Here is a 15474-nt window from a genome sequence, read left to right on the forward strand (position 1 = left end):
AAGATGCACAGAATGCAGGGCTCCCCAGCCCCCTCAGCCATTCATCCCCACTGCTGAGAGGCCTGGCTGCTGACTCACATTAACAACCTTCTCCAGATTTCACCCTGCATAGGCCAAAGGAGCCTGCCTCATTAGTTCCCACTCCCTGGGACCAGTGTGCACGTAATGACTGGCGAAGGAGAAAGAGCCAGAGAAGTCTACCCCCAGCTACCTCCACACGAGGAATCCCCATGTGGCAAATGCACCTTTCTTCCTAACCATCTATGGATCCTATTTACATGCTATCAGGAAACACTTGGTCCTTCAAAATCCCAAAGCCTAGGGGCTCAACACTATCATTGTCTATTGCTGAAAAGCAGCCTAGACAAATGTGGTGGTATATACTGTCAATTTGACAAGGTCTAGAATCACTGAAGACACAGATTTCTGGGCATGTCTGGAAGAGAGTTACTAGATTAGGTCAAGTGACATGGACATGGCCACTCTGAATGAAGGCAGCACCATCCCATGGACTGGGGCCTCAGACTGAGTTAAAACAAGGACAGTGAGCTGAGTGTCACTGTTCATCCCTGCTTCCTGACTACAGATGGAAGGTAAGCATCACCTTGCATCCTGCCATGCCTTCCCCCACTGTGGTGGACTGTATCCTTAAACTGTGAGACAAAGCAAAGCCTTTCTGCCTCAAATGGCCTTTGTAGGTGTTTTGTCACAGCAACACGAAAAGTAAATAACAGAACAAGGCCTATGATTTTTTTTTAGAATATCCACAACTACAAGACCCACTTTCACAATTGTGAAGGTTCAATAAGATGATGTGAGTAAAAACTACAAAACAGATAAAATATTGGTAGTTACCACTAAAGATGTCATTCATTCTAAAATCTCTATACGATATATTTAAAAAGATGGAGAATTGGTTCTATCTCTAGATGTGTATAAATGTGACATTAACTGCATACATTCAAAGACTTTAAATAGTGAGATGTAATAGTTCTGTTGACTTTGCTACTTTTGCATAGAACTCAAATTAGCCACAAAAAGAAAAAAAAAAAAAAAAGAAAAAAAAAGAAAGAAAATTAGTCCCAGAGGCCAAACAACTTAGTAAGGGGAGGAAAGTCCCTTCTGACCATACTGGGTGCATTCAGGGTGCTGTGGCCATAGTCTGTTCAACCAGCAGCTGGGACATGAGTCTACATCCATAAACACAGCGAAGGTGGACTGCTAACTCACACAAAATACAAAAATAGCTCAACGTGAGTCAAAGATAGGAATATTAACAGATAAAACAAACAAACAAAAAAGTATTGGGACAGCAAGATAGCTCAGTGGGCACATGTGCACCCACACACACACACACACACCAAATCAAAAAGATAACATTTTTTAAATGAAAAAAAATTCTTAGAAGAAAATATCTGTAAAGGCTGCCAGAGAAGGAAGTGCTCGCTGCTGGTCCTGGTCACATGAGCTTCATCCCTGGGACCCACATGGAGGCAGGAGGAGAGAACTGACTCAAAAGCTCTACACAGGGGCCATGGCATGTGCTGTGTGTGGGTGTACCATGTGTGCACACATATGTAATAGTAATAACATTATTAAAATAAACATAACAAAAGCGGTCAACGACACCTACTTTGTGAATATGCTAAGCCGTTGCACTGTTCAGTTGATTGGGGAACTGTACAGTATATGGATATGATTAGAATAAGACCGTTGAGAAATAATTCCATGAGCTAACAAAGTATGACATTTTGGAAACGAGAATTTAAATATAACTCTGTGGCAACGTTTTCTGTCTGTTTGGTTTGTTTGTGTGAGCATAGTTCACTATCTTCCATGAGATAAATCAGAACACAAACCCCATATGTGGGAAAAAAGGCAAGCCAGGAAGCTGATTACATACTGGAAAAATCCAGATTCCCACCAAGATAACTGAATATTTCTCAGCAACTGACTCACAAGACAACAGAGTCCGTTTTCCACATAAGCTTGTGGAGCCGCCACCACAGTGAAGCAAGAGCAGCTACAGTGCTTCGGTTCAAACTTTAGTTCAAAGCAAACCTTACCTGTGGGCTTTTAGGATTCTCTGGGCAATAGCATCGCCCACCTTGTTGAACACAACTTTATCATCAGCGCAGCTTATGAAAAACTGATTCTGTGAGAAAAAATAATACACTGTGTAAAAGGCCTTGTTTTCTCTGGAAGATGGAGAATAAGGGGACAGACACTATATTGATATAAAAATGGTTCACACATGGGTATGTTGAGGCCACTGAATCTCACAGGAAAAGTTAACAGCTCAGAGTATGGGAAGTGCAATCTGACCCCAGGTCGCATGAGCATTAGGTCATTCTGTGCTTATAACAGCTTCCTTAAGTGGAAGGCTATGTGGCTTTCCTAACTCACATGTCGAAATTATTTTCTAAGAATGCTATGGACATTTCCAAGTTAGGTTTCCTTTTGATTCCTACAGCATGCATATGCTTGGAATTGAAAGTTCTGCACTGGCAGCGTCCTGTCTTGGGCTGGAGGCCAGCTCGTTTAGCACAGGGTCTCTCCAGCATTCCCTAGCACCTACTTTCACCTTGCTGTCTGGCTTTGGAGCTCTCCTGTGTTCTGTACTTATATTTTAAGAAGTTTCTAATATCTTTCAAATAATTTTTTTCTTTTTGATGTGCATGGTCATGTTTGTGGACACATATGTTTGTGCTGATCTGAGTGCCATATGTGCATGGTCATGTGTGTGGGCACATGTTTGTATTGGTCAGAGTGTCCATTTATGCATGGTTTTGTGTGTGTGTGTGTGTGTGTGTGTGTGTGTGTGTGTGTGTGTGTTTGTGTGTGTGTGTGTGTGTGTGTGTGTGTGAAACAACTCTTACTATACAAAGAAGGTCATCATACCTCATCAGCTACAAGAACAGACTGCCACATGCCATGGCTCTCTCTCTCTCTCTCTCTCTCTCTCTCTCTCTCTCTCAGACTAAGGAAAATGCTTACTGTTTGCCATGATGGTTATCACCCAGATAAATGTCTACAACCATGAATACCCACATGGCACGGCTGACCTCATTCGATGCCATGCTGGCAAGAGAAACAAAAGTTGATAGTACTAGTCATGATGGTCAACTTGATGGAATTTACAATGACCATAGAAAAGAGCCCATGGGCATGTTGGTGAGAGGCTTTATACAGATTAGGTTAACTAAGGAGGTAGGACCCACCCTAAATGTGAACAGCACTGGTCCACAAACTGGGACCACAGATTTATTAAAAAGGAGAAGAACCCATATCTATCCCCCTGCTTCCTGGCTGTGTGTGATGTGACCAGACACCTCCTGCTCCTGCTGCCATACTTCCCTGCCATGACAGACTATATTCTTCAGAACTGGGAGCCAAAACAGAACCCTTTCTGCCTTAATGGCTTTTGTCAGCTATCTTACCACAGCATCAAAAAAAGTAACTAAGATACTGGTGTTAATGCTATTTTAAAAATGAAACAAAATGGCTGGATGCTGGGTGAGGCAACTGTTACATCTTTTGCAATGACAGCATCATCCTCACATTTAATGATAAGAAACATCTTACTAAACTCCAGAGTGGACTTTCCTGATTTCTACTAACATGCTTTATCTACTGCATGATCTCATGTGGGATACACACACATTTAGGCTGCTAATATTTTTCATCAGCTTTCTCTTTCCCCAGGTCTGGGGAATAAGTACAGCTACAGTTGTTTGCTAATGCTTTGTAATCAGCTGTCTCTCTGTGGAAGGGAAGAGTAAAGGACTCTAGAAGAGGAAAAATGGGGCTGAAATGGTTTTTCAGAAAATCCATTTCTGGCTACACATTCTATTTTTGTTCAATGGAAAAATAAAACCAGGGTAGAGGAGGGAGATATGTATTGGTTTGGGTGTCCCCCCACTATGGAGATTATTTTTCTCAGGGGTTCCAAAGAGTCTGTACTACTTCTGTATCTACTTTGAAGTTCAGTTAAAGTTCCCACACTAAACTTGATGCTCTCAGATTTTCTCAGGGGCTTTGAACACAACCTGTGTTCTGAAAAGACTTTATCATAAACAGTGGCTCTCAGCTTTAATATCCTCATATCACCCATTCCCATATTCCCTTCCTTGTCTTTTCCTACTCCAGGGTTCCCCACAGCAGGGGTATCCTGTAGGTCCTCTGTGTGAGCAACTTACCCTGTGTGTGTGAATGTATATGTGTGTGTATGAGCATGTGTGCATGTGTGTGCTCTACTGAAATAGTGCACACTTCATGATTTTATGCTAGACCTTCTAACCATACCCCAGTGAAAACCTCCACATCATGTTGGTGTTGTTTTAGCAAAACGTGTATTCATAAGCTGATACATGCCAGTACCACAAGGTTCCATGAATCTTGAGTTAAAGATGGTGCAGAGTGAATTCAGGGAAGCACAAATGACCACAATCAGTATTTCCCTGAAACCCTTTGTAACTCAGTCCATGCTTATTAATTCTGAATCCTGAACTGGGGTCCCTACAGTTTTGTATGATGCTTGGTGTCCTGGTTAGTTGGGTTTTTTGTTTTGTTTTGTTCGTTTGTTTTTGTCAACTCAACACAAACTAAAGTTATCCAGGAAGAAGAACATAAATTGAGAAAATGCCTCCATCAGACTGCTCATAGGCAGGTAATTCTGGGAAGCATTTTCCTATTTGATGTTTGATATGGCAGCGTCTAGTCCTTCCATGGGCATTGCCAAATTACCAACCCTGGGCAGGTAGTCCAGGGCGATACAAGAAAGCAGGGTGAGCCAGTAAGCCATGCTCCTCCATGGTCTCTGCTTCAGTTCCTGCCTCCAAGTTCCTGCCCTGACTTCCCTCACTGATGAACTATGACATGGAAATGCAAGCCAAATAAACTCTTTTCCTTCCCCCAGATTGCTTTGGGCCATGGTGTTTATCACAGCAATAGGAACCGAGACACTTAGGAAGGCAGCAACATAACTGACTTACTGACATACTTACTTCAATGTAGATGTAGTGTTTACTGTTCTCTATTACGTTGATGTAGGCAGAGTGGATTGACTCCTCATGGTGCTTTATTCCAGCAGACCAATCAGCAGCAGATCGGAGCAACTGTAAGACAGCGATCAGCAACGAGCAAACATCAGACAACAGAGATGGCACTATTTGTACTGATGAGATGAAGTCACTCCCTCTAAACCAATGGCCACAGTCCCACATGGTGCAAGGGTGAGTTGGGGCACACCCAGAATCCACCCTTGTGATAGCTCATCTTAGTTGTCAGCTTGTCACGCCTGGGAAGAATGAACCTCAACTAAAGACTAAAGAATGCCTCCACACACTGGCCTGTGGGCAAGTCTACAGGGCATTTTCTTGGTGTCTAATTGATGTAGGAGGACCAGGCTTGCTGTGAGCAATGCCACCCCTAGGCAGGTAGGCCTGGGCTGTATCAAAAAGGTGTGAATGGAAGCCAGGGAGCAAGCCAGTAAGCAGTGTTTCCCCACAGCTCCAGCTATAGTTCCCTGGATGATGAGCCAAAACCTGTAGGATATAATAAAGCCTTTACTCCCCAGTTTCTTTTTGGTCATGGCATTTGTTATAGCAACAGAAATTATATCCATTCAAAGATTGAAGACTTGCGTTGTGGTTCCTACAAGGAATTTTTCGAAGACTTATTTAGGTCATTACAATTAACATAACTTTGTCCTCTTTCCCTGTGACAGTCCTTCAGCTGTGCCTACATGCAGGTCAAAGACCCTGATGTAGGGCAGAGATTAGTGACTGATGTGTCTATCAGCAAACCTCATACCTAGTAAACACTTTGTAACTGTTGGCTAATGATGACAGCATAAGCAGGTACAGTTGAGCTATGGCAGATCACATCAAAGAGAGAGGAGGAGAGCAGATACAGAACAGACCATGTATGGCCCTGCATGTGTGTGTGGGGTCGGGGGGGGAGGGCAGGGGAACAGTGGAGGCATCCCATAGACTCTCCAACACTAAATGACCTTCATTTGGCAATCCTTCCAGGGTTTTAAGTGTTGCAGTATGACTTTTACATATAGTAAGTGCTTACTATATACCTCTTGGTTTTCTTAAGCAACTTTGTATCATTGCAGAAAAACTATCAGAGGCCTGAGTATGTAGCAGCTGGTAGAGTGTCTGCCTACCATACACAAAGCTCTATTTGCCATCCCTAGTACCCCATAAACCAGATGTCATTGCCATACACCTGTGATCTCAGCATCTGGAGAGTGGAGGCAGGAGGCTCAGAAGTTCAAGTCATCCTTGGCTACATAGTCAGATTAAGGCAAGCCTGAACTACATGAGACCCTGTCCCACAACTGTGAAAGCGAGAAAAAAAGGTAAGGGGGGAATAAAGGGTAAAAGGGGAAGAAGGAGGAGAAGAACTATAAAAATATATTTGTTGTTTCTAATTTTAAATGAATATTGAAACCGTTCCTCATGAACTAGGACTGTAAAATAAAACCCAGGAGATAATCCGTTTTCTACCAGTTACCTATAAAAAGGTCTGGAAAAATACATAGCAATTTTAAAATAATATGTACCAGCCTAAGGGAAAGTAAAGCTAGTGCTTGCTAGAAGTCATCATCTGTGTCACCCTCAAAATAAAATCTTGATCTGATATGGGGTTCTTACTCGACAGTATTCCCCCAGCACATGCCGCTTTATTTCAATTTTATCAGGTACATGCATGTGAATATATAAAGTGGAAAATGTAACCATGCACACAAATCAACTTAATATTATCCAGGAAATAGCAGGTTCTCCAAGGACCTGTGTTATCAGTCACCAGATAGAAATAAAGATTAGCTGGGCAGGTGTGGCACACACTTTAATCCCAATACTCAGGAGGCAGAGACAGAAGCAGGCAGATCTCTGTGTGTTCGAGACCAGCCTGGCCTACAGAGCAAGCTCCAGGACAGCTAAGGCTACACAGAGACACCCTGTCTTGAAAACCAAAACCAAAACCAAACAAAAAAGAATAAACAGAAGTTTCAACTTTTGTCTGTTTAAATTAATGGAACATAAATAATACTGCTAAGCAGCATGAGCCTGAAAATGCAGACTGCATTGGAAGCTTCTTAGAGCACTCCTTAAGTCTCTAACACCAGAGACAGCCTGGCATCTGGAAGTGCACAGTGGGAAGCAGGCCCCACAGCATTAGCAACTTCACTTTGGCCATGCCAATGCCATGGAGGTTCAATACCCTCTACTGAACAACAGAGTGCGCTCTGCCCCCGCCCTTACCTCCCAGCCCTTCCTTATCTCCCTGAACCACTGTTAAGACAAAATGGCAGAACAAACAAATTGGCCTCGCCATAGTGAGACCTCCTTTGTATGTTAACCTAAAAACTTAATTATAAATCCTAACATGGTTATAAATACATGTGGCACTTAGTAATTCAGAGCTCTGTCAAGTTACTGGCTAAATCATAAGCAACCCTGATTGGAAGCCCCATCCTTCCTGAGATACAGAAACCTGCACTTCTTTCTCGTTGTCAAAACCTGCTCTGATTCAGACTCAGTACACTCATGTATGAAGGGTAAAAATTTGCAGCAACCAAATGTCATAGCAGGTGTCAACCTGCATGTCACAATAGTTTGGAGTGTCTTCCAAGCTATAATGAAAGGAAATTCTTGGGGCAGGGTACACTGGTAGGCAACTCTTAGGTTCATTAGCCATGCCTACCAGGAAGAAAAGCAAGGAAATCAGATGCCATTTTCCATGAGGGATAGGTAATCAGAGGGATTTAAATGCTTAAGGTCAAGCTGTGTGTCCAGAAAGCATACCCGTTGTATGGGACAGACCACATACGAAAGTGGAGGATCTCAAAATGCTCACAACACCCAAATACAGGAAATTGCCCAATTCCCGAGGGCTCGTGGTTATAAAACCATTGCCTAAGTCCAAGTTTTAACTCGTAATGGAAAGTCACTTCAATAAAAAGTCATTATCTGGGAACAAACTTGAAAGTTAAATTTTAAGCAAAAGAGAAAAAAGGAAAAACTATTTGGGGTTATTAGTCATTTAATTTTCTAATTAGTTGAAACTTGCTTGTTACCACAAGAGCAATTGAAACTAATTTCCTTTTGGACCTGCCTGCATTTTTGCCTTTGGAACCCTGAAGTTGTAGAAGATCATCCCAATTTCTGTGCATCTTTGATGGTCTAGAAAGTTCTATCGGTAGCCAAGACCATCAAGCATGTGCCGATTCATTTCCATTTGTTTTCTATTTGAGAGTTGGTCTCTTTGTTTCCTTGACCTCACCAGCTTGTCTCATATTCATAGTTTTGAAACAATATAATTGAGACGAGCCTCAGGGCCATCCCCTCACATGCAAAATAATACACCAAATGTGCTGGGAATGAAATCTAACCTATACTTCTCTGACCTCAAATTTGAATACACATCATGAAAATGGCATAAATCTGACTTGATGGTTTAGGGACAAAAATCAGAACGAGGACCAGAAATTTTCCTTTGTACAGTGTCCTATTTTTTAAACCAAAAATAGCCTTCTCATTAACCACAACCCTTCCCCTCCCATACAATGGGCCTAAGATGAATACATAAAGAACAGAAAATGTCTCTTGCAGGAAAACCTTAGGACAGTATAGTATCTGCCCCAAGTTTATTTCTCCTGAATGCTTCTATTCCCTGTAAATCAAGTGTTAGGATGGATGCGACTCCCAGACTAGAGAGAGCATCAAAGGGCTCACTCTAACAGAACAGAGAAGGGTTTTCCCAGTGGGAGATTCTTGTTTTGTTTTCTATTATGAAACAGGGCTTCATGTACCACAGGCTGGAGTCAAAGTCATTATGTAGGCAAGGATGATCTTGAACTTCTGCTCCTTCTGCTTCTACTTTCCTGGCACTAAGATTACAGATGTGCACCACCATGCTTTGTGTAGGCCACATGAGCCAGTCAAAGATGGCGCCCAGGGGAAGTCAGATGGGCGAGTCCTGAGTTGTTTACAACAACAACAACAAAAAAAGATTGGTTGCCTTGATGGAACCAGATGAGGTCACTGCATGAACAATTCCTTTTTACTAGGTAAAACATAGGGTGCCTAGGCTCCTGATAGGCTGCCCTTTGAAACCACTGACTGGCTGTTTTCCCACTCTGTGGTTTTTTTCCTTTAAAAGATTAAAAGATGCTTGCTATGGGACAATAAACAAGTTCCTGCTTGACTAGACTCCCTGTTGCATATGACTGTTGTCTCCAGGATTCTGGGAGGCTGGGAACCTGGCAGTGCACTTACCTTTCCTCAGACCCAGCTCAACCTTCCCTGGTTGGGCTAAGCCCCCTGCACTTTGTGTAATTGTTGAATTTCATGTATGCAGATAGTGTGTTTAGATCAAGCCCTCCCTTCATTCTTTCCCTCTCTTTAGTCCCTCCCTATCTACACCATTCCCTCACAGCCTCATGCATTATTTTTTTGAGATCCACTGTGTCCACCTAGTGCTGTCAGTATACACATGGGTGCAGGATCATGTACTGGAGTGTGTGTAGCCTTTCTGATCAATGTGCAGAGAATGAGGGGCTGTGGAGTGAGCGGCCCTAAACAGGACATCTGTATCACAGTGTCTTTGGCACACACAGGAGCAGTTGCATAAGTGAACCATCAGTGTCTGTGACTACATACACAAGACCAAGGCCAAACAATGCCTTAGCATGTGGTGGGGTGTCACAAAGCTGGCATTCTGGGTCTTATGGGATGCCGAGGACCAAGCCCAAGGCTTCAGGCACACTAGGCATCAACCAGCAGGGCTACAGCCATAGCGCTAAGTACAAGGGTTGAGAAAGGACTGAGCGTGAGTTGTCCTGACCCTACCAGACCCTGATGTGGGCTCCTTAAAGGGAACCACTCATTCTCTCCCCTCAGATCCTTAACTTCATGTAACCAGAAAGTAACCCTAGGTTAGGCACTAAGATGATGAAAAGTTAACTATAAAAATATTGGGTTTTGAGGATCCAAAGGACAAAAGCAATTACAGAACTCAGGAATAATGTATTTTCTACTTCGGTGACCTTGTGATGTCAGCAGCCACCATCTGACCGCTACTTATGTAACCAACTGTACCTACGGCACTGCAATTCCTTTTCATATTTTTTTCCCTCTGAGATCCACCAAGATGGGTTTAATTATCTGGTCCCAAGTTCTAGCAGCAGCTTCTATTTAGTAATAAGCAACTATAATGCCTTTAAAAGTCAGGGTATGTAGGCATTTGAGTTTTATGTGAGCTCTGAGCTACATCAGGGGGAGTCAATAAAAGATAATACAGTACAGTGCCCCGTCATTTGTTAAATATGAAAGGGTCCCTGTGGCCTGAATAGAGCTAAGATCTGATTCACACACATCTTTCCCGTGAGGAAGGGGGTGGTCTGCTAAGGCCTCATGCCGCTGGCACCTGCACTGGGATACTGTGCTTTCCCTGACTCGCTGGTTTTCTGATGCATTGACTGTGCTTAGCTGACTAATGTCCCATGTTCCTAGAAGTGCTGCCTCAAACTTTTTCACCTCTTTACCAGTGCTGCCTCAAACTTTTTCACCTCTTTACCTGTACTCTCAGATACATTGTGTCAAACAGAATAGACCTACAGTGGAGCTGTGGGAGCATCTCGGTGGTGACCTCAGCTCACATGCTGGCCCATGAAGCATTCCACACTCACATTCCTTTCTCAAGATGCCCTCAATGATATGTAGCTAATTTTCTTCCATTTTAGTCCCTCTATTTCAGTGTGTCTGTCTTTCCTATGCATTCTGTCCCTTCCTTGCATTCCTAGTTTAGCAGCACAGAGCATTAGTTCTTTCTGAGACCTCCATTGCCCTGGCTTTCACTAGAAAGTTTTTCATATGTATGCAACTCAACCTCCAGAGTATTCAGACAGAAATAGATGGGAAGAACTGAATGAGAAGTCTTTGGGAATGGTCCTTTGGCCCACAAGCCCTTTGGTGGCTCCCTGGAACATTAGCATAACAAAGGCATCCCCCCCCAAAGAAGCCTTGGAATCCCTTTGTTGTAAAAGTCTTATCAGCATTTCACAGGCAAAAGCCAGTTTCTGAACTGCTGTCACTGGTTCATCTTCAGGGTAATGGGCAAATTCAAGGTCACTGAGGCATCTTCAGAGCCCTCTTCTGGCCTTACACCAGCCCTCTCCAAGGGCAGTGATTTACACCAGGTGGCCTCATTCCTCAAGCACAAGAACCAGCTCTGTCCCTCCTTGTTGGCAAGCACTGAGGGCATCCAGGAGGGCTGCCAAGAGGATTTTCAATCTCACACTTTCTCTTCCCAGCAAACTGTGTTTCCAGAGACAGCAAGAGTGATTTTTATCTCCCCCGATGCAAATGATGATTTAAAGTGTAAAGAGCTGGTGCTTAAACATATGTTTTTATAAACATATGGTACTTAAACATGCTGGCTGAGTCGGTGAATGAATGAGTGTTGGTGTAATCAGCAGTAAGCTAAAATATCTCAGCAATGTATATGCATATATGTTTAAATCATCATATATACTGAGTTATTTATGTATGTATGTGGGCACACACTTGCCACAGGAGAGGTGTGAAGGTCCTGCAGGAGTTTCCTGCTACCATCTGAGTGCAGTATACCAAACTCAAATCGTCAGGCACGGCCACAAGCTCCCACCCCATGCCATCCCGACAGCTAACAGAAGCTAGCCTTGGTAAGGTGACCCCCACACCAATTTTAATGCAAGTTCAAATCTTAAATCCTCTTCTTTTCTTAATGCCAGCATCCTTGTTTCGTCTCTCAGAATGAGTAAGCTCTCTCTTTACCACATAGAATAAATTAAATAGGTTCATACAATTGAATGTTTGTATGTCTCTTTAAACTGACATGATTACATATCTACTACAGGTACTAGTCTCAAGTGGTTTGTCCAGTTTTTTTCTTTCTTGTGTGTTTGCGTGTGGGTGGTTAGGTGCATTGCCCTTGTGTGCATGGGTACACATGCACTTATGTGTCATTGCTGTGGAGGCCACAGGACAAGCCTGGGTATTACTGCTTTTGATCTTTCCACCTAAGTTTTGTGAGACAAGATCTCTCATTGGGCTGGGGCTCATGAGGTTGGCTGGCTGGTGAGTCCCAGGATCCTTATTCCTCCCCTCCCCAGTGCTAGGACTACAAGTTCACATCCCCATGTATAGCTTCTTTATCTGGGTTCTGGAGATCACACTCTGAGCCCGCTGCTTGCGTGGCAAGGACTTCACCAACCTAGCTATCTCCTCAGCCCTGCCTTGTTCTTTACCTTGTATTATTTTGTCTCTGTTGTAGGATAAGTTTACATTTGCTGGGCACACACCTGTGCTTGCACACAGTGCAAAGTAAGAGATTCAGACACTTCATTTGTAAAAGCAGGCTCACTACACCCCTGCCTGAGCTAGGTCAAGCCACACTGGTGACATGAACAGCAAGCAGGGCACGGGGCTTCTAGCCAAACAATGTTTTGGATATTACAGAGACAATGCCAAAGGTATCCCATACTCATTCTGTCCTTGCATAACTTCAAGACATATGAGAGGCCATTGATAAAGGGAACCAACTGCTGACCACTGAGCCCCAGCTGGTATTCACCAGAAGTGGGTGGCCCTGGATAAGCCCCAGAGTCCACTGGTCAGAGTTTTCTTGTTTGTAACTTGCTGTGGTTGGACTAGAAGCTGTAAAATTTTATGACTCCATTAAACAACTTCCTGTTGTTTTAAAAGGGCCTCTAAAAGGTATGTGGTTAATTAAGAACTAAGATTCTATTGAATGAGAACTCACTTCTCAGACTCCAAGTTTCAGCCTCATCCCTGGTTCTTGAGCAGCACTGGCCCCAGGTTTACATTGTAAGTGTTGTTGGGGTCACCTGTCCAGGAATTATGGGGACATCTCAAGGAGTCATGGGAACAGCTATGCCTGCACTGTGTGGTCTTTGGAGGGCATGTGTTTATTAGACAATACAGGACAACATATTTTAGAAAGATGACAAACTGTCATTAAGAGTAAATACAACACTGAATTTTCAAAGATCCACTTAGGTGTGCCTCACAAAAATCTGTAGTAAAGGTGGCAGGCAATTAGTCCCATCACAAAGACATTACCCAGCAGTACGTTCCTCACCTGCACATTGGCGGGGACCGCCCCAGGCACCTGATACCTCAGCTCATGCGCAGTGCTTTGAGATTTTGGAAGCAGGAAAGGGTACGAAAGGGAGCGGTATTTTGGCTTCATGATCTAAAACAGAAAAAAGAAAATTCAAAAGAGATTCAAATGAGAAAAAGGTCCTTTATTTCTCACTTTGTAGTTCCTGGGAACCAAAAAAGTTGTAAGTTAAAAGTTTTCTAAGTTAAAAGCTGGAAGTTGTCTTTGTTTTCTGTGTCCATTCTTCTCCCTCCACCTTTGTAGCAGGCATGAATCCTTCTTATAGTACAAGAGAAAAGCAGATGCGATCCACAGTTACGGCAATATATAATTGCAAAAATGAAATTCCTATTTTGTGGGCTGTTTTACTATGTTGTAAATGTCTTACCACAGCAATTAGGCTTGATTTCATTTTTTAAAACTTCAAAGTAAAATAGGACTAAGAATCATGATTTGATTTACATTATTCAGGAATTTTGGAGCTCATCTGTCACCTTATAATTCTGGATGCTAAGGCAAGAGGAATACTGTGAGGTTCAGGCCATGGTGGGCTACATAGGAACACTGTCTCAAAAAACAAAGTTTTTACTACTGTTAATTAACATTTTAACTAATTCTAGTTGTATTTGAACCATTAGAAGTGATGTAGAAATACTTTTTCTAGGAAGAGATTTTATACCTAAAAATATTATTGAGTGTTGTGTTAATTTATCCTCTTAGGAGCACAGCATAGAAGTATAGAAAAAAATCCAACTGTAAATATTAGCCATATTTTTATTTTTGACAGTACAGTAGATTAAAAGTAATATTGAGCCAGAAAGTGGTGGCGCACACCTTTAATCCCAGCACCCAGAAGGCATAGGAAGGCAGATCTCTGTGAGTCTGAGGCCAGCCTGACTTACAGAGTGGGCTACACTGAAAAACTGTTGAAAAAACCAAGTAATAAAAGTAATACTGCTTTGCTTACTCATGCATCCTCTCCAAACTTGAATTGAAAATACTGCACTGATTTTTTGTTGTTGTTGTTGTTGTTGTTGTTACTTTCACATGAATGGTAAGTAAATTGATACCTTAAGTTGTTTGTAAAAATAAAATAAGTCAACTAGGTCCCTTTTCCAGGTTATGAGAGTAGCCAGCATCGTTATTTCAAAGAAATGCAGTGGGCCTTAAGAGCACCAATGATTTGGCTGAATTTGTGCATGTTACGGTTTTGCTGTTATAGCAATGGCAGCATGTAAGAGGGCTCCATCTGGAGAAAAGAAATGGCTCCAGCTCATCCTGCTTGCTCTGCCCAAAGCCAGCTCCACAGTCCAGTGCCAGCACAAGGCCAGAACAACCCAAGATCGGAAGGGTGAGCCTCTCATCTAAACAAGCCCCACAGACCCTATAATAGTGTCTACATGCCTACTGACTTTGTCTCTGCAAATACTTAACCCTTGCATTTTGGGGTTCAAAGGCTTAAATTTACAGGCCTTGCATCTATCACTCCACATGGGAATTGTCTGTCATAATATTCTAAAAAAAAAAAAAAAAAAAAACCAGTCCCTATTTTGTAGTGCTCCAAAGCCCAGCACTATGAAAATGATATTCCCAACAATAGACAACAATAGATGGTGTCACAGATGTGGCCACAGCAGCCCTTTTCTTCCAACCCTCTGAGCTTCTCCTCAGCCAGAGACTAATGTGGGACAAGTTGTAACAACATTGGTACCTTCGTGAAGTTCCAGCGCTGGATGAAATGCCGAGCCACGTCTCGAGCTGCCTTCCCATGAAGCACAGAACCAATATCATGCCAAGGCATCCGGGGAGTGGAGTACCTGTCAATGAAATCTGCCCAGGGGCACCGGGCAGGGACCCATTGCCAAGTTCAGTGCCAGGAGACAGAAATACTCTGACCTCAACTAGGATACATCATAATCATGGTCAAAGGAAACATAGATATTCAATCAAGAAACTCAATCAACCACTCCCTTCTACGGACCATACTGTATGTTCAATTTTAATCTGCAGACAAGGCAAGATGTGAATTGGTACAAATAATCTATGCCTGAATGCTTGATAGAATCTCCCTTTGATCTGTGGAAATAACAACAGGCTATCAATACATACAACACCACTCTGCTTACCTCTTAAACATACAATCACAATCACTAAGACACATCTCTCTAAGGAAAGAAGATTGAGAAAATAGATACAAAAGAATATGACCAAAAGAGGGCCACCTTCTGGTGGAAAATTTCAGTTTATATCCTAAAATACAGTGATGGGAAATTTGGAAATTTTAAGTTTCATGTT

The 15474-nt window shown here is 42.6% G+C and overlaps 1 protein-coding gene across 4 annotated transcripts in view; it reads right to left on the minus strand.

Moving 5' to 3' along the window:
- The window catches only part of Pld1 (phospholipase D1), a 184079-nt gene that overhangs the window by 41249 nt on the left and 127356 nt on the right, over positions 1-15474 (minus strand). For all 4 annotated transcript variants that reach the window (XM_051185893.1, XM_051185895.1, XM_051185894.1 and 1 more), the window contains 4 exons: positions 14891-15009; positions 13159-13272; positions 5007-5117; positions 2067-2155 (listed from right to left, as the gene is read on the minus strand). In XM_051185893.1, coding sequence (XP_051041850.1) covers positions 2067-2155; positions 5007-5117; positions 13159-13272; positions 14891-15009 — 433 coding nt within the window. The remainder of the gene's footprint in view (positions 1-2066; positions 2156-5006; positions 5118-13158; positions 13273-14890; positions 15010-15474) is intronic.

This window comes from Phodopus roborovskii, unplaced genomic scaffold, assembly GCF_943737965.1.
Source record: "Phodopus roborovskii unplaced genomic scaffold, PHOROB, whole genome shotgun sequence".
Classification (NCBI taxonomy): Eukaryota; Metazoa; Chordata; class Mammalia; order Rodentia; family Cricetidae; genus Phodopus; species Phodopus roborovskii.